General features: G+C 45.4%; 1 protein-coding gene across 5 annotated transcripts in view; it reads left to right on the top strand.

Moving 5' to 3' along the window:
• LOC126541292 (neuroligin-4, Y-linked-like) overlaps positions 1-24,895 on the top strand; it is a 312,904-nt gene that overhangs the window by 237,619 nt on the left and 50,390 nt on the right. For all 5 annotated transcript variants that reach the window (XM_055076537.1, XM_055076535.1, XM_055076536.1 and 2 more), the window contains exons 3-4: positions 19,166-19,315; positions 21,759-21,944. In XM_055076537.1, coding sequence (XP_054932512.1) covers positions 19,166-19,315; positions 21,759-21,944 — 336 coding nt within the window. The remainder of the gene's footprint in view (positions 1-19,165; positions 19,316-21,758; positions 21,945-24,895) is intronic.

Raw genomic sequence — 24,895 nt, forward strand, 5'->3', positions numbered from 1 at the left:
TCTGTGTCCCAGTTGCTCGAAATCGGCAATCAGCAACGCCGCGATCCTTCATTACGAGCCCTCATCGACCATCTGGAGTCAACGCCTGGCGACGCCTCTCTCCGGATGTTTCTCCTTAAGGAAGGGACACTATACCGCCACAATCTCGATCCACACGGCCATGACCTTCTGCTCGTGATTCCATCACACCTGCGTTCGACTGTCCTCCAACAACTTCACGACGCTCCCGTGGCTGGACACTTGGGCGTCTCGCGCACATACGACCGTGTACGCCGTCGATTCTTTTGGCCGGGTCTCGCCCGCTCCGTGCGGCGCTACGTTGCCGCTTGTGAGCCCTGTCAGCGCCGGAAGAAGCCCTCCACACCTCCAGCTGGATGTCTTCAGCCGATCGACATCCCACCGGAACCCTTTTTCCGTGTTGGTCTAGACCTTCTTGGACCGTTTTCTCTCTCGGGCTCCGGAAATAAATGGGTCGCCGTCGCTACTGATTATGCTACGCGGTACGCAATCACCAGAGCCCTCCCGACAAGTTGTGCTACTGACGTTGCTGACTTTCTGCTCTATGACATCATTTTAGTGCACGGTGCCCCGCGCCAATCACTCACTGACCGTGGCCGCAGCTTTCTGTCGGCAGTCGTCGAGGACATCCTCCGCTCCTGCTCGACTAAGCACAAGTTCAGCACGTCCTACCACCCACAGACCAACGGCCTCACGGAGCGCCTCAACCGGACCATCACCGACATGCTATCCAAGTACGTCGCGACCGACCACCACGACTGGGATCTTCACTTACCATATGTGACGTTCGCGTATAATTCATCGCGTCACGACACCGCCCGCTATTCACCATTCTATCTCCTATATGGCCGAGAACTCGCGTTGCCCTTGGACACTTTGTTGCCCTCGGCCACACGTTCAACCACTGAATACGCCCGCGACGCGATCGCACACGCCGACCACGCGCGCCAGCTCGCCCGCACCCGTCTCGAGGCCTCGCAGGAGCATCAGAGACGCCTCTATGATTGCCACCATCGCGACGTACAATTTACTCCGGGTTCTCTGGTGCTTCTCTGGTCCCCCATTCGACGTGTGGGCCTTTCCGAAAAGCTGCTGTTGCGCTACACTGGCCCATACCGTGTGGTGCGACAAGTGACCGATGTCACGTATGAAGTCATCCCCGCCAGCCTCTCAGCGTCATCGTCGGCTGCAAGTGACATCGTTCACGTGGCGAGACTAAAGCCATATCACACACCTTTCGCGGCGGATGTGTAGATTAAGCACCGGGACGGCGCTTCTACTGCCGGGGGTGATGCTACGGAACAGCCGCCACAGTGTGGCTGCACTGAGGAGAAGGAAGACGACGTGGCCACCGCTTGATATAGCGTCGCCATCATTGCCACCGTTTGTCTACGTGTAAATATATTGTAAAAACTCTCGTACGTCAGCTACACGTAACAAGATATATATATATATATATATATATATATATATATATATATATATATATATATATATATATATACACACACACGCAATCATCTAGTATGTTCTGCGAGATATGTACTATGTATGAAAAACCCATACGGATACACGCGTCCCAAAAGCATTACCGTTCGCTACATCAACTCTCTGTCAACGTTCAGGTTTCGAAGCAACGTGAGCTCTCGTGGAATATTGAAAAGATTGCTGTGTCATAATACATGAGACAAATCTTAGCAAACAACAAAAGCACACACACACATATGTACACGCCCACACACGCGCGCACGCACGCACACACACACGCACGCACGCACACACACACACACGCACACACACACACCCACACACACACACACACACACACGCACGCACTGCACACACATACATACACACAGTTTATACCGAACATAATTTTTATTCGCTGCCCCACGTAGTCATCTTTCAACTCATTATTTGCTCGCGTTCTTCCTAATGGTTTCTAAACTTCTTCATTTAAAAACGACGCTACTGCGAAGACTATACTGAAGCACAGATGATAGAAAAGGAAGACACAAAGAGAGAAAGCACTGCTCTGAAGCAATAACGGCTGTTTGGAGCAGTCGTTTAAAGCTTAGAACAAATGTGACAAGATTTGTTCTGCAGAAACGAGTGGACTGCGGAATAAAAGGTGGTCCCTCGACTGTCGATAAACCCTCACTACCCTCGACGACGTTGCTCTATTTCATTCAGCTCTTACTGCGTAACAATTCTGCCTATGCTATCTCTGCTGTACTCATTCTTTCGGGTAATCTTTGCAGTATAATGTGCCCACCTAATTTCCTTATTTTTTGATCAATGAGACACCGTCGCTTTCAACAAGCACTCAAAGACAGTTCCCCGGACTTCGCTTGTGCCTGAATCATGTAGCGAAGTGCGGAGGTACCGAAGGGTACTTTTTTTGTCCTGCATGAATGACATTCTTAATAGGCACTTAGGAGAAAGAATTACAAGAATTGTCTTGAGTCTTTGCCAGGGAGAATAAGTCAATTTGTTTTATTGTCGTGTAATTGTACCTTAAGAACCTCTTTTTAGACACTTTCATTTTAGTCTTCATTTCTTTGAGCTTTGGAGAACTGATATTTTTTTAACTCTAATAAGGAGGGAGCTGGAGCAGTCTGCAAGACACCCATTCGCTTCTGAAGATTATACTCAATTATCATCTGCCCTCCGGTCCAGCAGTCGGTTTTCGGAACTGCTCCTTGTTTAGCAAATTTATCTTTTTAACTTAAGGCTTTGAAGCATCACGGCATTTCCATTACTATTTTCCCTGTGCTTTGCCACATTTGATATTGAGCCATATTTTTATTGAGGTCGATATAACGCTCTTTCATGAAGAAAGTCTCCAAACCACATGGGCGGTGCTGATCAAAGCAGGATGACTGCTTCCAGTTGGACCGTTTAAATTGATTCGGTGCACGCCTGAGCAAATGCTAATTAAGATTTTGGCACCGCTATGCAAGAGTATCCTGTTCTGTTGCAGGATTAATCACAGAAGGTTTGCAAGAGTGTCAGATGAAAAGAACAGCGCGAGACCTTTTATTTCATCTGCCTCCCTCCCGCAGAAAGCTGAATGACAAAGCATCTCTCCTTGTTAATCTCGATTTATTCCCCCTGTCTTCCACAAAAATAAGCAGCGACATGCATTTGTGAGCACTGGTGAATAAGACAAAAATATTTTATTACGTCCTGGTGTAGAGCTGCTCGTGAATTTTTCTTACTGTTTGTTGAATAAGTGCACAGGGTTCTGGCTAAATTTGTATTGGCTAAATTATTAAACCAAGGCTCTTGTCTCAATTTATTGCACCAGAAGCCTGCGCAGAAAGGCGCTCGTGTGCAGAGAAATGCATTGTAAAAATATGTGTGCAACGCAAGAAACTAAGTGTGCGATCGCGACGAAACGTATGGGGAATGCAAAAGGCGTGCAATAATCTCAACCTAGAGTCCAAGAAATTTTGCGGTTTCGCACGACAGGGCGAATCATTCATAGCGATAGCAAAGTATTACACAGTGACATGCATAAATTTTCGCAGTATTACCGGCCAGGAAAAGTGAAGTAAGCATTAGCTATAACTGAACAAACGAGGTGTCACGCGTGCACTGCCAAACATGAGCAGATTTCATTGGATGACCGCGAGCACTCGTTGTTACAACGTAGGCGGGATGAGAAGCGCCGGCAGCGGGAATCAGCGTTTCCTGCTGCATCTTTCTTCCCCATGTCTCCAAAACTTAGATAACGCGAACAGGTCAGAGCAATCTCTTCCTTCCTATCTCTGCTATCCTTTCGTGACTTCTCCTCCTTCCCGACACTGTTGACCGATGTTTAGAAGTCAGCCGCGCCCTACACAGTGACTAGTCAGCAGGCTTTACTCTTCTTTTCAAACTAGTATATCTCCCTCTCTCCAATGCTAGGCGCGTGTGAAGACAGTGCACAGGAAGTCACTAGCCATCTTGGCTCGCCTTTGACCACGGCATCCACCGTAGATAACCTCTAACGTATACGGCACGCGGGGAGCGTATGTGCTAACCTGCGAGGACAGCCATGCGCACCCACGACAGCACTAAAGGAGGAAAGGCGCGCTTTGTCGCCTAGCACACGCTCGATTACGTTTCTCAGAACATTTTCGGAAGCGCACTAACTGGGGCTGCTTGGTTCATGACTTGACCGAAAATGTCGCAAGAGAAAAGAATTTAGGAGAAGGAAACGGTTGGTTGATTCCTAAGTTATGGACCAACCAGCCCATAGAAATGCGTACACTTCAGGAGTTCGTTATTGGAGCGCCGTTGTCTGGCCCTTTCTTACCTCCTGTTCTTCTTTTGCGCTCTTTTGGCCCATTTCCAACACTGAATGTGCGGAAAGACGGCACGCATCAAGCCACCATCCTTCGCCACTCGCAGTCGCGCACTTGCCCTCGCACGCGTAGCGTACTGCGCTCAGGCTGCGTATTTTCTTAGCACGGGGACATTACACGAAACATCACTGTGACGTTGATGGTGCGAACTCGCCTTCAGTGTTCATATAATTGAAAATGCAAAAAAAAGCAAGCGAAAACCGAAACATAATTGAGAATGCGAGCACAGAACAAGATGCCCGTAATCTCAAAACGCGCTTAAGCTAAAATTATTCGTAAAAGTACATTATATTCACTCCTGACTTTGGGCATATTATTGGGGAAGGCGACTGGCCAACACTAAAGAACATTTACGAGCAAACAGCTTTGCGAATGTGGCACTAGGGCCTGTACTCACTCACAGAGAACAGATATTTTTCGCTAAATCTGTTCGTCGCTGGACATACTACTTTTCAATACCAGCATCTACCTGTAAACATAGTCAGGTACTCGTATATCTTTCGAAAGCTGGAGCTTGGAATCTTGCTTGCCCTTTATATAGCGGTGTGTACATATATATATATATATATATATATATATATATATATATATATATATATATACAGTAGTTTTTGAATTTCTTTGGCCTACCCTTATTCAACCGCACATTCGAACGTTTTCGTAGATGTGAAACAGAGCCATTAAGTCATTTACATATGTCATTACCTATCCTACAAAAGGTTTCAACATCCCAATTGGCTTCATTTGAAAGGAGCATGAACTTTACAATAACTTGTGACACGAGTAAAATATTGCACTAAGACCGAGAGCTGGGTTAGTTAGTGTCAATTCCAGACTTGAAAACTCGCGCTTCTTTTAATGAGGCCCGTCGGGATGTTGAAACGTTTTGTAGGATAGGAAAGGACGTATGTAAATGAACAAATATTTGAAAGAATAAAGTGATTACGTTTCACAATACTATGAAGAAGAAAAAACACGTCCGATGATTACGATGCTCTGTAATGTTAAATTTGAGCTCAGCTGTATGCGTGTTTTCATTTCGCGATATATTGAGGCAAAGAATTTGAGACCGAAATCGCCGCACCAACTGGTAGTGAGCCAGTGACGTCAGCGCCTTCGCAGAGGGAGGGTCGGTATGGGAACGCTTGCATGATGAACGGCATCGGAGCCAGCTGTTGAAGAAGACGACCACGAACGCGCGAGCAGTGGCACAAGCGCGTTCGCGTGGTGACGCCGAGGCACGGCGACGCTCCATTCAGGAACGTCGCCTAAGATAATCGGTTGAATTAGGGTAGGTCCAGAATTTCTACAGAAATACTGCCGGGCACGCGAAAACAAAATAGAAATGGGGAAAAGAATAAGAAAAATAAAATCCGATGGCGGCACTTAAAATTTTATTGCATAATTTAAAATATTTGTTTAAACGCCTCCATCAGAACGAGGTGCACGCATTGACAATGGTTTAGCGATGGTACCGTACGGAGGCGATAAGGCTCAAGCAGCACGTTTGATGGCAGTAAATGTGAAGGGGGCATGATGCGACATGATGGCATGATTATTATTGGAGGGAAAGTGCGATACCATCACTGGTCTTTAATGAATTATTTTGAGAATCTGTATAGCTCTCCTTACATTAACTATTTCCAACGAAAGGAAATGTTTGCAGTCGGATAGTGTGTTAAGCATGCCCTAGCACGTAACAAGAAACAAGCACTTCGTTTTGTCTTCTTTTTGTTTACTTTATCGTCTGTGCTAGCTTCTGCTTATAGCAGGCGATTCTTCGCGGACGCATTTGACGCATTTGTATGCCGCATTTGACCGAGACAGAGAAAGAATGACAAACACCCACCGACAAGTGTTACGAGGGAAAGCTTTCATTTTAGCAAGTCCAAAATGTCTCCTTACAAATCCGCTGATGCGGTTTTTAACAACGATAATTAGTTTTATCGTTAAATACATAAGAAAGGGTTTTGACATCCGTATGATTTGGTCTTGTGAGACATCGGCTTTCCGTGGTCGAGTTCCCAATTAGTGGTGCAAAATAGAATCTTCTAGACTCTTATGCAAGATGACTCATGTCGAGTCTCATTGCACAAAAGTATGCTTTGTCAGAAAGATGCCTCATAGCATATATCTACAGAAGTACAGACTACGAAATGACTTCTCTTACCTATTTTTCGTGTCCAGTCTCAACTGTCTACCAGAAGTACGAAAAAAAAATGCAAACAGAGCGATCGGATGAGGGTGTTCTTATGTGCCGTGTTTCTGTATAATTGATCACGTTTCCCACGACGCTTCCATTTCATAGTCAAGCTCTGTCGCCAAGACGCGTTGAAAATTTGTCGTGCCTATCACCTCCCATATGGCTATTACCAATATACATGACTTACTGTGTGAAGATAAGGTGCTGGTCAAGCTGTAGGCAAGAAAATATATTCTGCAGAAGGAAAGGGTGCGGCTTATGAAGAGAAAAAGAAAACACGAGACAGGACGAGGACACGCTAACACGTAGGCTTTCAAATTGCAAATGAGAAGAAGTACTGACAAAACACAAGAACGTACAGCCAGGCCGTTTGTTCTCACTGAAGTACAAGAATAAAATGTGCCTGCACGCATCGAGACGGGATAAGAAACAACAGCGACCTATCTGTCACCAGGGTCTAGTGAAGGAGAAGGAAGGGTGAGGAAAGGATGTAAGCAACAGAAGCGGGGTCAGCTCTTTTTCTGGTTCGCCGCGCACGGCGACGGTCACCACCGCCACCGCATCACGTCCGGCCGTTCGCTCAGCGGGCGCGGCCGTCTTTCTCTGTGGCTAGTTCCGAAGCTCTTCGGCCTCGAAACCGTCGTTGGCGACCGATGGCTTGCTTCTTCGAGGGATCGCGCTCGTTCGTACGCCTTCGTCGCCTCTCTGCCGCGGTGTGGAGAAACCAGACAAGCAAGATACGGCCGTTTCGAAAAACAAAAAAAAAAAAAACAGGAAACGAAGAAAATTGTGGATGCACAGTTGTCGCCACTCTAGGCGCACCCGGAATGAGACAAAAATAAAAGACTACAACGAAAAAAAGATAAATGAAAAAAAAAAGGCTGCAAGAGATCAGGGGGAAAACAACAGGAAGTAACCCTGTGGCGAACAAAGGAGGGATTCGAGCAGGAGGGAGATGTGAGTGAAACAAAAAGGAAAGAAGTGGCAAAAAGAGACAGAAAACATATTGGCGCGTCGAGGTGCGAAGTTGCTTGTTTATTTGCCTTTCCGCATGGCCAGTGACGAAGTGGGGGCATCGTGGCCGCAGGTTACGGCGTCCGCAGGGCCATCTCTCGTGTTGCTGTTGTACAAATATATTCCTTCTTTTCAACACCACGAGTTTGCTCCGTTCGCATCGGGCGTCCTGCCACGTTTATATATACTTCACGAATTCCCCATAGCTCCCGCTTCTCTTCACTGCTTTTGCTTCAATTTCTTACGTTTGTTCCCAAGCCTGATGCGTGCGTCTCCATCTACCCATCGTCTTATCAATTCGATTTATTACCGGTGAGAGAGAGAGAGAGAGACCCGCCGTTCTGGTGGACCCGAACGCAGTTTTACGCCCGAGTTTCCGTCGTCGGTCTGGTCTGGTCCTGATGCGTTGCCTAGCTTTGCCGCCGGTCGGATACTCTCGGCCTTCTTTTACCCGGTCGTTCCAGGCAGGCTATACTACTGCTACAACTTGCCACTATGATTGTCTCTCTTGCTTGTTTTTTTTTTCTCTCTCTTTTGTTTGCTGGTACGTTTGCTGTTTCCAAACCGCAACATGGTCCCTCTTTCACCCTCCGCGCCCGTAATCCCTTCTCCACTCCTCACTTCTCTGCCCCTGCGTGGTTATTTCTTTACGGGTGAGCTGGTTCTCTGCCACTTTCGAGTGACCAAGCCTGACAAGTGCGGATTTTTCTGGATCAGATGGCTTTGCGGACAGGGTGTCTCGCTGTTAGGCTGCCTGTCAGCACATTCTGCTGCAAGCATGATTCTTTTAGGCCTCGTGGCTAGATAGAACGGAAACGAATGCATATCGTCTTTGTTTTTTCGTTGTCATTAAGTGAGCTTCTGACTAGAATTTGCGTAAGTAGACCTGTATGTAGTGCTGGGCAGACAAAATTCAAATCTGCACGCGGAAACTAAATCAATGGAATAAGTGTTGTTTTTCTCGCCTTGAAGCTATCCCGTGGTTTCTCCGTAAAGGTAAACAGCGAGGTTTAATGAAATTGCGTTGAGAAAATTAAGACAAATTTTTTTAATTTAAGCCACCTTACAGGCCCAGAGGGCATTGAGTAAAGGGGGTTTAGTTATTACAATGAAAGTGCCAGCAAACTAATAAGAACAGGGTTGCTAAGCAAGTGAATATCCAAACGTAATGCAATAAAGTAAATTGCAAAGCACAAAACAAGGTTCCAACGCAAGGGAACAAAAAAAAAACGCAACACAACAACATACGTTGGCGAAAAAAGCCCTAAAGAAGCGGTTGAATGCAAATGAAGAAAATGCTACACATCAGAAAGTAAACAAATTATGAACTTAGACGACTAATTCATGATACAGCGCTATCACAAAAAATTCGCCTCAAGCTTGTGACGAAACGTATTCAGGTTATTATCAGAAGCGATATCATCGGGAAGATCATTCCACAGGCGGATGGCTTGTGGAAGTGCGGATGTGTTAAAAATATTCGTGTTACCAAAGATGCGCGTGAAGCCGAGATGATTATGTAGCCTGCCTGGCGTCAAAAAGGGCGTTCAAAATGCAACTAGGCTATTTTATTACTGCATACGTTAGGTGACATGTTAGGTAAATGTTAGCTGACAATGGTTCAAGGATGTAATAGCATTGCTATGTGTATTGTAAGCAATCGCCTAAGCGTTGCACAATTTCGTTAATGCAGTACTGGTAAAGTTTACTCAAATCTTTTGAAGTCAGCTCAACTGCGCAATGTCCAACCTGTTTAACTATTTTGAACTCAGCGGTGGAAGTCGTTGTCGTCCAGTGCATACCTTAATGACAACCACTACGGGCATTTTTTCGATACCGCCACTCAGCGAGATTCTCGAATACAGAACATATTTTGTCCCTCATTGCCAATCCATTGTCTCTGCATTTTTTATAACCTTTGTGCCCTGAAACTGTTGTTAGAGTACACTACGCAACCCAGTGAGGGCTCAAACCGTGCCTGTAAGCTAAATCTCAAGTTACATTTAATTCCCTTCATTTCAGTGAGTAGCAGCAATGCCAAAGCCAGAAACATATTTCGAAACTTTTCTTCCAAATACGTCCGTTCCTTCCGGCACTTAACTGCAAGAGTGTTGGGTTAGCGCTTGGTACGCAGAGGGGAGAAACTTTATTGATTTAAACAGGCTCATTAACCTTTCCACAGTGTTGAAGTGGTGCGTCATGATATTATTGATGACGCACTTTCAAGACACTGTGAAGTCTGATGCCATCCTCCTCTATCTCGACAAACTGGAGCATTGTTCCGCGCCCACGAGCACCATTCCCATCTCAACGGTCTCGTTTGTGGGCTTATGCGAAGCGCGAGCGTGCCCCATCCTGCGAGAGGGGCCGTAATCGCGCCTATCTGCTCACCGCGTCGGCTCATTTGCTAGTGTGGAAAGCATTACTTCCGGCATGCTCTCCCTCACTGCCCCTTCTACCACTCTCAACACTTAGAATGTCCTTCGCGCGAGATTCTTTCTACGTAACTCCGCGTAGTTCGATTCCAAGGATGCGGAACAAAAGAGTTGTTTACGAGTCTGGGCACAAAGACGAGATGCGTGTCTCGTTTCGAAACAATCTGACATGCAAACTCGGCTACGGGTCGTTAAGAATGCAGATTGGAAAGTATTCCTGTGAAGCTGCCAAGCGCATGGCATGGGGACTTAGGGCAGCATGCTTTGTGATGTCAGGGCTGCTTAAATTGAGCTCGCGATAGAATTTCCGTTGCCGTGAAACTCCAAGCAGCGTTCAGAATTTCGAACGTTAATTTCTACTAACGCGACGTCTGCACAAACAGTGCCGGAAACATTCTCTGCCATTAGAACCTATTAAATAATAATATTTGCAGCTTTTGTTGAGGGCCAGGCTATGCCAAGCTGGATTTTATTCACATGGCGTAATAGCAGAGGTTGGCGCATTTAAGTAGCACCGGATTCGCCTTGTCGCTTGGCAAAGAAAACTATTATTACGGTATTTGTAACAGAATTAGGCCCAAATGAATAACAACATAACAGCCCGTGCAGATAATTAGCAAGTTCCGTACATGTGTCTGCGAGACCCACAAAAGATAGGTATGTATGCAGTTACGTATTTAACAACAAACACATCGAGTACTTTCTGCCTTTTCTGTCAACAAATTCCACTTCTGCATCTTACCGTGCTTCTATTGCTGGATCATGCGTATTGGAAACACGGGCAAATAATCCCAATATGAGCAACATCGGCATACAGTGGCGGCCCGACTGGAGCAGGTGCAGCAACGCTTTTCTACATTATACATTCACGGAGGCAACACAATGAAATTTAAGCAAAGGAAACGGTCTCGCTCGCTAAGCCGCCCGTTAAACGTGAAACGTGCAGTGATTTATAGTTTTTCCTTGTGGTCAAGCGTATGTACGTGTTTAAAGGGAGTATATTGAAGCTCGTCAGAAGGATCGCAAGTAGCTCTTAATGACAAGTCCTAGTTCTTCGCGTCAGCAGCTCGAGCTCGGACCTCGCTCCGCAGCGGTGGCAATGCGCACAGCGCCACATGCATATTCCCCACTACAATTGCCCCCGCGGCGAAGAGGAGCGACCGAAGGTGATGACACGATGACGAGGTCGTGGTACGGCTTCAGGCGGCTTACGCGAACCGTCTCGTGGCCACGGCTGCACTTGTCCGAAGATCGCGTCTCCGGTTCGACCGCATAGTTCACAGGCGATGTCCACTCGACGATCCGGTACGGACTCTGATATTTCGGAGCAAGCGTTGGGCCAAGGCCGGAAGATTGGAAGGGCAGCCGAAGCCAGACTTGAGAGTCCACGCTGAAGGACTGTGTGGACTGATCGTTGTCGTGGCGATCTTTGTGGATTCCTTGGGTATCCGACGCGACTGAGCGAGCCAGTTGAGGGCACCCTTCAGCATGGCGAGCAACTTCGGAAAGAGGGGTGGATTCGGAGGCATCCGGATGATATGGTAGTACGGTGTCGAGGGTAGAGGATGGTTCACGTCCATAAAGAAGAAAAAGTGGTGAGAAGCCTGTGGTAGCCTGAGTGGCGGTATTGTACGCGTACGTCACAACAGGGATGACGTAGTCCCCATTGGAATGATCAGACGCAACATACATTGTGAGCATGTCACCAAGAGTGCGGTTGAATCCTTCCGTTAGACCGCTAGTCTGTGGGTGATACACCACAGTGGTGGGGGTAATAGGCACGCGACGAGTAGCTCGTTAATAACTTCGGAAAGGAAGACACGGCCTCGGTCGGTGAGCAGTTCTCGCGGTGCGCTGGGCCGCAAGATGAATACGGCGACGTCACGAGCTGCAGCCGAAGCAAGTGTAGCACTTTTGGAGTATCTTGTTAGATGGTCTACTGCGACAATTATCCAACGATTTCCGTTATCACTGCATAGAAGAGGCCCATAAAGGTCGATGCCAACACGGTCAAATGGAAGTGCAGGACACGGTAAAGGTTGCTGAGGGCCTGTCTTATGAAAAGATATCTTGCGTCGCTGACAGGCTGCAGATGATCGATTGTATTTGCGAATATAAGAATACATGCCGCGCCAGTAGTACCGCTGGCAGAGCCGCTCCTAGGTTTTCAGGACGCCAGCATATATGCAAATTCCCTTCACTGACACCCACCCCCCCTGTAACGACGCTGAATAGAAGGTTAACAGTATTACTAAATAAATAAAAGTAAACAAATTATCCAAGCACTTGCAGTTCTTCAAATAGAAAAGTGTATGAAAATCATTAAGTTTACACGCAACCCTATTTTTTTCAGAAGGTGTGATGTGTCAACTGCGCGAGTGCCGTGATCGCAGTGGGTCAGCCATGCGAAGAGGACAACGAGACGCTACAGCGGTTGCGCGAGCGCGAAGAAGCAATAATTCGAAGACGACGAGAACAACGATTGCACGCAGCATGAATTCAAAACGTAAAGTGTCTAGCCAATGAGTGGCCTGCGTGGTAGTGGGAAAAAAGAAAAGAAAAATATAGCTGGTCAGTTCAGAAGAGATGGGGAGGAAGATGGAGAAAAGGATACCGAGGGAGCGCATACGCTCTACTATTCAAATTGAACAACAACAACAACAACAACAACAACAACAACAACAACAACAACAACAACAACAATAATAATAATAATAATAATAATAACAATAATAATAATAATAATAATAATAATAATAATAATAATAATAATAATAATAATAATGTTTATTGCCATCAAAAACACAAAACAACATAAACAGGCCGGTCTAAGCCTCAGTTGGTTTGCAGGACCGTGTCTATGAATATGGTACACATGGCGAAAAAGAAAAAAAATGCATAAATTGATGAGACATGTAGAATAAAAAATGAAGGAAAAAAATGGAGAACACATAGAATACCTTTCTTGTCAACAAATTCCACTTCTGCATCTTACCGTGCTTCCACAGCTGGATGATGCATATTGGAAACACGGGCACATAATCACAATGTGAGCAACATATCATTATTATTATTATTATTATTATTATTATTATTATTATTATTATTATTATTATTATTGCACGAAACACGGATGAGACAGAGACGCGTACCACATCATCGTGCCGCTGGGCTCACAAGAAATTCTCATTTGAAGGACGCGAAATACTAAACGCAACAAATAAGAAATCATGTATGTGTATGAAGTGTGACATAGAAACAAAGACAAAGCAGTAGTTCTGCAAATAACTTTGTCTACCCAGCCCAAGTATCGGTCCTACCACAGACACAAAGTAAATTTCCGTGTCATTAAATTCATGCAGGTCTTACAGTCCCTACTAGAAAAGAAATAAAAGGTTCCTTAGCGAAAAGGTCTTGATTCGCTCCCAGATTCCTTCGTATCTATCTTTCGGCGGCTGAGTCGGTTCGTATTGGTTTTGTTGACGATATTCATGGGTTCAAGTTACACCCCGCTTTTATAACTCCCATTTCCATTTAAAATCCTTCTTCCCCACGTTCGCCTCCATGTAATGCATGGCTCTGTGTCTGGGCATTGGTAAGACGTGATTGCGCAACGTTGCGGAGCAAGGATTCGAAGCCTTCTTCTGCGTCCACGTGAAAGCAACGCCGTTCGTACTTCCAGTTGCCGTCCATTGTGGTAGCCTTCTCGGTGCACAGAGCGCAGATAAAGGGGCATAAGGTTAGTAGGTCGACTTCGTCGCCATTATGTGGGACAAAGACGCTGACAATGGCGTTGACGTCAAATGCGCCTTTTCGGGTGCTGCTGCTAGGTGCGTGCATGCTTTTTATACCACCTTTCTCGTGAGTGTGTGCGGATTGTGTTCTTTGCAGAGCTCCTGTCTACCTTGTCTGACACACAAAGGAATAGGGACGTGATAATTCTTGCTAATTTCACGTACGACGAAAACTCCACGCAGGTTTTGATGTTACCATGGCTCCTGTCCTCGCTGTTGTAGCGCTAAACGTAGAATCTGCTGTCGTCTGGCATTAATATGTTGAATTCTTATGGTTCACGTTGTATGGTGATTGCTATGCCATTCGTAAAAAATATATTGGGAGGCCAAACATATTCTACAATATTTTGTTTTGTTTTGATTTGCCTAGTAAAACCTCCCAAGAGGCACCGGAATGTGTTTTTAGAAGCAATCAATCTTGAATGGCTCCCTTCAGAGCTTCAACGAAATGACAAATACATGCTTCAAAAAAAGTGTGCCTTTACTATACGTAAAAAAAGAACAAATCGCTAATCTTTCTTCTACCACTCGCTTTATAAAAAATGAAGTGAACAGAATAAAATTTAACTATTAAACAAATGAAGCCAAATACAAAACAAATAGCAAGGTGCATTGACCATTCATAAACGACAGCTATAAGAAAGTGCGCGGTATAGTAGGGCAGGAGATCCTGGCGCTTTGTCGGCCAATCAGATGCGTGCATGATGCCTGCTTACGCTCCATCTTGGCTACTGCCATTTCTCTGTGGCTTCGCTTATATGGTGACTATCTGTGAATATGTTTCCGCACAACAATATTTATGGGGATGTGGGGTCTGCTGTCTCCTCTACCAACTAAACATGGAAATCCGAAGTAGTGTTATCGTCGTTTTCTCGGCGATGTCAATGTGCAACACAGCAGTACTGTGTGTATTCTATCATTTTGTCGCTTCTGGGGAGTCGAGAAATGTTCAGGGGCACAGTGTGAGCGTCATGAAGAGGATTTCTATATATGATTGTGTAACTAAATAAAGTAGTAAATTGCTGTACATATAGGTTTTCCCACACAATATTAGGCTTCAGAACACGCATGTATGCGCAATGTTTCAGGGCAGCTGGGAAAAAAGTCGCCGAAGATTACGATACTCTCTAATGCGAAATTTGAGCACAGCTGTTTAGGTGTTTTCACTCCATAGCTTGCATCGCTCATTGTGCAGAAATAACGCGTGAATACAGGAACGCGTGGGACGCGTGGAGGGCAATCTCTAGAAGTTGTGGCACACGCGAAGTAGCGCATGCGCAGTGAGTTCGAAGCCACTGCCAGCACTTTATAAGGTATCAGTGGACGCGCTCGCTGCCTGCTGTAGTAATGACATCGGCGACCGGTGATGGCGCACGCTACTGTGGCGCCATCTCGTAGCAGGCTGCCGCCGTGACGCACGCCTCCTGTGGAACTCCGCTTTCCTCCTCACCCTTTCGACATACTTTCCTCCTCCACTTTCCTACTCGCGATCTCTCCGCTATGTCCATCCTTCGTTCTCCGCTGGGCTCTGCTCTTTCTTTCTGCCAGTTATGCCTATGCTGAAGCCGACGCTCAAAGTAGAAGCGGGTAACCTAAGAGCTGCGCTGTAAAAACAAACAAAAGCCTGCAATGATCTAAAATGTAGGGGTCATATAATAATCAAAAACAGAGAAGTATGGGGATAAAAAAGAACTGCGTCAATAGAAGTTGTGCACCCTCTACATTCTTCCCTCCCTCTGTTATTTAATGCCATTTAATTTCCTTCAAATCCTTGTTTTGCTTTCCCGCATCAAGGCTATTCTTGCAGTAGAGCACGCTTTACAGGTGCTTGATATCATGGTCAGTTCAATTCAACATCAGTCAACATCTCTACAAAAATAATATTATTAAGTATCAGAAAAGCATTGTAATATTTGCTAGGCAATCTTCGTATATCGTTTAGAAACGATCGATCTAGTTGTCTTAGTATAGAATTGGAAATATTGAACAACCGCAAGTAGGAAAGAAGCTGCGAGCTGATGTGTAGTCTCGATTATGAAACAGCTTTTATCTTGTAAATGGATCAACTTGGCATTTTCAAGAGAATGTCTTCCTTTGCTAGTTAGCGTCACTTTTCCGTGTCAGGTACGTTGTTTCAGACGTCAGTTTCCAGCGGCTTTCATGGGCCGATACCGAAGACAACGCATTCTAAATATAAGTGCCACTGGGGCCACTGCGTATGTGCGATTGGGTATGTTCCCGTGGCGTTAGAGGGCATGTTCCGCTCTTCAATGAACCTATTTGACGCCAACTTGGGCATATTACACTTAATATGTCCCACTGGATATGTATTTTATTACAGTGATGATGAGGATGATTATGGAGACGGCAATGATGGTGATGATGATAATGACGATGGCGGTAATAATGACTATAATTATGATGACGATGAATGTTATAACTCATGACGAAAAGTTGAAAGGCGATTCAACTTGCACTCATCTCGATCAAACATTTTCACTCCAGCGCAGCTCTCCCAATAAGTCATTCCATTCAGACACCCCATTCACACCACCAACTCGCCCAGGAAGATATTGACTTTTATTGACTTCAACTAGATGTTGAATCAGATTCTATGTCTTTATTCTATCAGGCGCTTTCTTCTCTTAAGTTGTCCTTTAAGTACACTGCCATTGTGCAACGGTAACTTGGCACGCAGTTTTCGCCACAATTGTCAAGTGGTGATAAAAGACTCTCTGTTCATTGCAAGCACATTTTTCAGCTATAAGCACCGCGTTAAACAAGTCTTCCTAATATAATAGCCACACTACTTAGATGACTTACGTTACGTAAGGTACTCAGTTTACTTGTTAATATCAAGCAATACGAGATAACTTCAAGAGCATGTGGTAGCATCAGAGTATTCCACCTCCCCCCCCCCCCCCCAAAAAAAAAGATAAGAAAAGAAATTTGCTCGCAGACTTCAACAGACGCTGGCCTCAATGCATGTTCCTGTTTGCTTGCATGGAATCAGTGTACAACACTATTCTCTTAGTTCCTGTTAAATACAGAGCATTTGCCGGTGTTATTAGGGCGTTTCACAAAATGCGTTTGAAATTTCAGAAATATAGTTTACTATAACTATACAATTTCCTCAGGTCATGGCCGTTTCTGGGTTGCTAATTCCTCAGCAACTTTGATGAAATTCAAGATACCGTCGTGTCATGGGCCGCTCAATATAAAGAAATTTGCAAGGTGGTAACTGCAAATATGAACTGCAGACACAAAAATATTGTCAAATTCACAGCCCTCACTCTTGAATGAATACAACAGAACTGGAATTGACATTTTAATAACCACGAAACGAAACCTTATAAATTATTTTTCTCCATGTAAATAAAACATTTCCAACTGGATAGTAACAAATCACCACGTTACTTTCACTTCTTTCGATGCACGTGAGTTTTTGGGATAATCTACAAATTTTCTTACATTTCTTTTTCTTTTTTCTCTTAGTAGAGTGTCTGGCGTTTGCTGCTATTACATTGTACTGAGGGGGATGTGGGCTCCTGTCAAGCTGCTCTTAGAGGCAGCTTTTACCCATAGCCTCCTCCATCTCTAAAATAGAAATAAAAGTGCATTGCATTGTATTGTATTGTATTGTATTGTATCCTAATGAATTCCGGCTAATTTCACACATCAAACCAAAGCTTAACTCAGAGTGCAACCGTCATGCCCTTAGCATGTGCCCGCCCATGTGTGACGGGATTGTTTACGTCAGATCACCCGGTGAACATGGAGCCAGCGAGATTGTGGTTTGATAATGATTGTCGCTTTATGTACAACACACAGACAATTTTTATCGGACTTAGACATCGTGAAAGCAGCTTTATTGTACGTAGGGATACGATAAGCTTGCGAATTAAGTTCACGCGTGGCGGGCACAAGGGTAGCTTTCCTACGCGAACTAATGAAAGTGCATATGCTCTTACAGGTTTGTAGAAAATCAACACGTACTTTGTTCTTTTCTGTCATTTCACAGCTGCGGATTCACGCAGGGCAGAACTAATACACTACGATGACAAGATGTTTCCCCACCTTCCATCTCCTGAGTCTCGAGGACCATGTAGTCGGAAGCGTGCGTACGTTGACAAAAGCGTTGCTCGCATCTCCAAATGAAAGCGCGGCGGGGGGGTTCAACAAGGGTGTCGTGAAATGACAACAGGACAAGGCGCGTGCAAGCAAAATCAGCTCGACGGTGACGCAGAAAAGCAGAAACATATGACGGAACCCGTAATGCGAGCCCCTTCGCACCGTCATGCATACGTAGTAGATAGCCCTCGCGCATGCACGGATTGCACGTGCCGAGAGGCAGAGAAGGGACGAGAAGCGGGCAGGGCGTCGGAAACAGCTGCTCTGTGGCCTGCCTGTTCGCCCCGCGAGGCCCGTCCGCTCGCTTTGCTTTCTTTAGCCAGTGAGGCCGCCCGCAGCGAACGACTGCTCCACTCGGCTCGCGGACTTCGGTCGCGTCGGCATGCATAATCAACGAGAATCGCGTTCTCCGACGGCAGAACAAACCAGACGCCCAGCCACCTCTCCTCCTCCCTTCTTCGCGCTCCTCGAACTGCCGCTGAGCCATCAACGCGTGCGCGCACCTTCCTGCCGATTCGCGTGTAGTCAACAGCACCGTTTCCTATATATGTAACACGATCTCTTTGAGTCGGCTATTCTAAGCCCCGCACTCGCGCAGGTACGCGCATTGTTGAAGTGCCTCAGCGCACTTGCTTCGCGAAGACAACACTTTCAAGTGACTATTATTACATGTGCTTTCGTCCCTACGTTATGCCGCTGGACAAAACAGGCGAATAAAAGAAATGTACTTGGCTTTGTTTGGGGCAGAAGGCCTGAGGTGTGCCATTTTTATGGTCATCATCGTGGCCATCGTAATCAAATTCACTAAGGAGTATGTACGCCTATATGAGAGTATATGCCTATATGCATATACACACGCACACATGCACTTGTGTGCGTGTGTGTTTCCGCGAATAGGTGTGTGTGTGTGCGCGCACGTCTGGTGTGTGTTGTGCGTTTAGGCTTTCGCATAGAGGTGAAAGTTCTGTGAATTGCAATGGTGCAGTTACATGTAAATTGGCCGACAGAGAGGCATTTTCTCACTAAGTTAAACTTCAAGAAAGGAAAAAAGAAACACAGGAAGAAGGAAATAAGCAAAGTATAAAAGCAATAAAATCTCATACTCGAGCGTAAGTCCCATGTTTTAGTCCCAACCTGTTAATTTTGCAATTAGGTTCACAGTTACATTATATGTGCATTCTTATGAATAACCACATGGATTTCATTTTGTTTATGCAGTGGCGCGAGACCCCACCAAACTTCCGGTCATCATGTTCATCCACGGCGAGTCATACGAATGGAACTCTGGGAATGCTTACGATGGCTCCGTTCTCGCCAGCTACGGAAATGTGGTCGTCGTCACCATCAACTACAGGCTCGGAATTCTTGGTAAGTTTGCCATCACCACCTGAATGAAGTCTCGCTTTTGTTTGCTAGAAGGACACCGTTGGTGTCCTGGGGCTCCTGATCCTTCCTGTTATTTGCCATTTTTGTTCTCGTTCTCTATAACGGAGGTCAGAAAGAACACTGGTTTCGCAGCTTCAATGCAACAGAACTATTCGAACATCTTCTCTCTCGAGCTTCTTGAATTGTGTCGGATATCAGGTTGCAATGCCACTGTAACCTGATCTGCCACTGACTAATGTGTAAAAAACAAGAGTGGCATAGACATCTTAGGTGCCACGTATCTCGCATACTAAGAATCAGTATGGGCGGAATTCAGAGGTTACATAAAGTAACATAAAAGAATTTAGAACTGCGACTGTTTGCCTTAAACAAGTGTTCCAAACGAAGCCGTAGCAGCTGAGTTAGAAAAAATGTGACTTAACTACAGATTATTCTTTCCTGCAAAAAAATGCCGACATCGCTGTTATATAAGGGGATGGCTATTGTGACCACGTGGCTAGCGTCTGAATTCCAGGAGAAAAATTGAGCAGAGGGAGCCTTTGCGAAAATGTCAGACGGAAAGAGGCAAAGTTGTTGAGGTGTGCGGAGCGTAAAGAAAACGAGTGGCAAGTTTGACGATGGCAGGCGCTGGCAAAACTAGTGAGTCGAAATCTTTTTATCCTAAAATACCGCTTGGGCCTCAGTCGTAAGCTTAGCCGTCGGAAGCGTTAACGGCTTCGGTGAGTGGACTGCTCTTAATCAACAGTTATTCGGAGTGCTCATGTTTTCATTTGTGGCTGTCCGCCACTTTGAGCCGACTCGTAACTTAACCACATGGCACTCACAAGTGGTACGCTCATTGTGATGAAAAAAAAAGGAACAAGAACCAAATACCTGAAGCTAAAGAGAAGAGCGATTTACAAAAAAATTGCGGGGAAGAAAACAACAACAAAACACTATAACTGAAAGTGAAAACAGAAGAACCTTCATCACAGCCTGCACAAACGGCAATAAAGAAGTGTACACAAATAACGAGATATAAGCGTACCATAATCACTGCGGCAGCGAAAGAGCGGAGACAGCTGCGACACAGTAAGCAGTGAAATAATTCATTAACACGTAATGTCTCGAGGCTTCCAGCTGCCTGCACTTTCGCTGCCGGTCCAAGTTAGCGTTTCGTTAAGAACCGCCCCGAGAATTGCTCCAATTTTTCTTTTGTACACTCGTATGTGATTTCTTGCGAAGCTCTCCGGAGATCGGAATTAGCAGCAAAATGAGGAAAGGTATCAGCGGGAAGCCGATGCAGCATACTGTGGGGCTGCCATGTTGTAGTAGCGGTGCCAGATGCTGCGCTTAGGCCGAAACCACCATCAGCAAAACCTCCCCCTTCATTCCTTGGCTTGGCAGCAAAGCCGCACACATCGCGGAAGGCACAGAAAGGAGCTCCTTGCTTTGATTTACTGTGGAATGGCAGTGGCAAGATTTGTGGCTCCCCCTCACTTTCCCGTTCTCCTCTATCTCGTTGAGCTCTGCTCTTGCCACTCCAGTTCGGCTTGTGATTGTTCCGCGTGTTTGTATTCTCCGTCTACTGCCGACTTATCCTAAGGAGTAAAGGAAACAGAAACCAAGGTCATTACTCCGGCTCTCTTTGGGACTCCAACACCACCGAGGGAGGTATACTAAATATACCAAGATCCCGCCGTTTACCACGCCCCTCTTTCAATCTGCAACGGTGCTTATCATTTTCTTTGCCCTTTCTTTCTTTTTCTCTTTGCTATATATGAGCGCTGCGCTATTTCCGAAAGCAGTCAGCTAGTGCCTAAAGCAAGGCAACTTCCGAAAACAGCAGCGGGGCTTCTCTAGCTCTCACGTTCGCTGAACTGCTCTGTGTATCTGCTGACGCGAACTCGACTTGCGGAGAACTGTGCGGAGGAGTTGCTACTCCGTTCATGGCTCCCATTGTCTGTCTTGATACTTCTATTTCTTGCAGTTTTGTCAACACACTGAATCTGCCAGACTGCGAGATGGGCCCGGAACTGTGCACGTGTCACTATGATTGCTGCTGCTGTGCGCGCAAACATAGTGCAAACATATATATATATATATATATATATATATATATATATATATATATATATACATATATATATATATATATATATATATAAACACATTATTTGAACTAAAATAATTGCATGAAATTCACGCAACAACTGCAGGCTGCAAGTGTTTGGTTGGGTGGCCTTAATACTGAAGCAGTCTGCGGCCACGATGCAGGTGCGGCACATAGTATACATTGCCAGTATGATCACGTGATGCTGAATTACCACCACTGAATAGTGGTTATTGCTATGAAATAGGAAGCCTCTGCTTGAGTGCTAGGTAAATGGAGTTGTGCTCCCACTCGTTATCCGAGTGATTCAGTACATGTCACGTGGACACGCAGGCTTCCTACCTGCAATGGACGGAGCCTCTCGGGCCAATAACGGGCTTCTGGACCAAATAGCCGCACTTCATTGGATCCACGAGAATATCGACGTGTTCGGAGGAGACCACCGGAACGTTACCATACTGGGGCACGGCCACGGAGCGGCATGCGTGAACTTCCTAATGATGTCACCTATGGCCAAAGGTATGAGCACAAAAGCCTTGTTCCTCAACAGTACTCTATTGTTAACATATAAGCAGCGTCTATACCACTGTACCACCGTCTTCGGGCAATGCGTGTCACTATATAAGTGAGTTCGAATGGGACCAGTGAAGATTGCTGAAAAAAAAAAGGCGTCTGAACTTGGCTGAACCAATTCTGCAGTGTCCCTTTGAGATTCAAACTGCAACAGTATAATGCGAGGAAACTGATATTTTACGAGCCACCTGTTAACCATTTGCTTTGTCTCGAGGGTGTACGTACATGTCACTACCATACTAGAGCCACTACTCTTGAGAACGTAAGTTAACAGATGTGATGCCGCTTCTGTTATTTTTGTTCATATCATATCTGATGAATGGGTCGTCGTTTAACTAAGCTCTGTCTAAGGTGAATGCAAAAATTTCTAACCTAACCGAATTGTGAGTTGTGAAATCTGTTTATCTAAATAATGAGATCGAAAGAAAGACTTTGAACGACTCTATCGCTTTGTGCAAGTGCGAGCACTTTCCAAGAAATTCCTTTCCTTCTCTGATAGTGACGATGACGGCTTGCTGCCAGATAGGCCCTGTTGATGTAAGACATGCGCAGCTTCTACGCTAACGTGGATGTGTGCGTATTTCGCCTGTATAATACTATGATGTCCTAGAACATAGGTCAACACTCGAATAGGTGCGCGCCTTTGTCTTTTTGTAGGGTGTTCCTCTTTGTGGTGACATCTTAAAGCGTTTCATTCGTTGAATATATCAAGATATTGCTAAATCTGCCTAAAGTTGATTGGCATACGTAATTGCACAACCTGAAATTACTGAACACTCTCTTGCGATTTGTTCAGCAAAGAGTGGCACCAAAATTGGCTTCTTTTTTTGGGGGGGGGGGGGGGGGGGGGGGCGGGCGATTAGACTACGCACTACGATTTACTACGAACGAAAAACAAACCAAAAAAAGCTTTCAACTACGAAATTTTTCTCCGTCATTGTAAATAATGGCAATCTTGATCAAGACTTCGAAGTGATAGTATATTTTACAGCGAAGCTGGTATGGGCTACTTCCCTTCTTATCACGTCCGGGTGTAGAAAAAAAAAAAAAGAATTCCTAAGATAGTGCAATGCCAGCCTGACCTGCGGCGGTGGTGCAGTTCGCCATTAAGGGGCCCAAATGCGCAGCTTCGCTGGTCATCCTTCTTCACAGAGTGGAAGGGCACTGAGTTTTTTCGTATGAAGGAGAAGTAGGGATTTTTATTAACAATGGAAGAAAGAGGAAACGTTACAATGTGGACGAACGGGAGACACTATTCCTCGATTGGCTGACTGCGAAGAAAGATTCCGGTGTTTCCTGTTGCTTTCCCTCATCTCATTATTGTATTTTGCAACTCCTGTGACCTGCGGCATGAGGGGCAAATTTTGAAATGATTTCGCTGAATAAATAAATACAATTCTTACTAAGCATAATTGTTCCAAGTAATATTTTCAAGAATATACTAAGCGAACAACTCCATCAAACAGTCATTCCTTAACATATTGGGTGGCAAGTGGCCACCCAAGTGAAAAAAAAAAATAAGAAAGTTGTCTTCTCTTAAAATTTCATGTTCCAGTTTCGTAGTATTTCTACATTTCAATTGAACAATGCAGTAAACATTTCCTGTGATTATCTTGGCTGCTTTGGCTGTTAGATTTACGTGGTTCTTTCTAACAAAGAAATATATAGTGTCAATGTACCGCCAGACCAACGTTTGCTATGCTGGTCATCTGACATCATTCTGCAATGTTTGCGATATTAGAAGAGATGCCTAAGGGGTCAAAGCACAAAACTGAAAAGACAGTATTGCGAGTATTAGGGTTGCGTTGCGGGACAGTGACAATAGAGAGTGTTACCGTGTCCGGTATTCCGGTACACGCCGGCAGTTCGTGTGGTTTGCCATAGAATAAATGGTTTGCCTCGTGAGCGGGGACGTAAACGTGAGCGGCCGGAATGGTAGCGCCATCTGGTGGCGCCGACCTCAACTGGAGAGCCAGCAGCGTAATAAGTGATCAGTGGCTTAGCTAGACAACCAGCGGCATCATGGTGTTCCCAATGACGCCGCTACCGAAAATTTACACCAGCTGCGAACCAGAATACACTTGGTTACTGCAGTAATAGCTATGTGTTTGATTCTCTGATATCTGTGCCAGCAGATGGCGTCACCGCTCCAGCCAGTTAACGCCGGCAATTCGCCCGATTGGCTTGCGCATGTCGGGATATGGGGCACGCTAAAGCTCTCTAATTGATTCACTGAGTTTGCGAGCACTAGCTGTCGATAGCAGGCGACATAACTGTTTTTTTTTTTTTTTTTGCAGCCGTCCTTTTCCTACCAGCTAAAGACATTGCAGTGGCGTGTGAGTGGGAAGCAGGTTCTTCTTACGCTTGCAGCGGGCTACTCAGGCGTGACCTGAGCGCATGCAATTAAAGACGAAGGCGTTCGTTTACACTGACACGCACAAAATTTATGCACACAGGACGGAAAAAATGGGTAATGAACACATAATGAAATATCAACCGGAAGAAGCGATTACAATGCAAAATGGAATAAAACTAGTCCACTAAGCTTCAGAAGAACTTCACTTTGGCCTAGTTGGTATTTACTGCATATCATGTTGACCGCAAATTACTGAATATCATCTCCCTCTGTCCATATCTTTATTTGCGGTCAATATGATATGTAGTCCACTAAGTAGCGTTATCGCCTTGTGCGAGCCGGAGCATGCGGTGCAGTCAACGCAGCAACAGTTCACCTTTTGCGAACTGCTGTGTTGTTTAAGTGGTGAAAGGCGAGGCGATGCTGGAGACGGAGAGGTTCTCGCCCAGGCAGTGATGGGGCGGAGCGATTGGTTCCGTTTGGCTGGCTGGCTGTTTTGTCCAGCCGGCTGAGAAGTAGCATTCGCCGCAGCGGGGAAGCT

The sequence above is a fragment of the Dermacentor andersoni genome, chromosome 2 (assembly GCF_023375885.2).
Source record: "Dermacentor andersoni chromosome 2, qqDerAnde1_hic_scaffold, whole genome shotgun sequence".
Lineage (NCBI taxonomy): Eukaryota > Metazoa > Arthropoda > Arachnida > Ixodida > Ixodidae > Dermacentor > Dermacentor andersoni.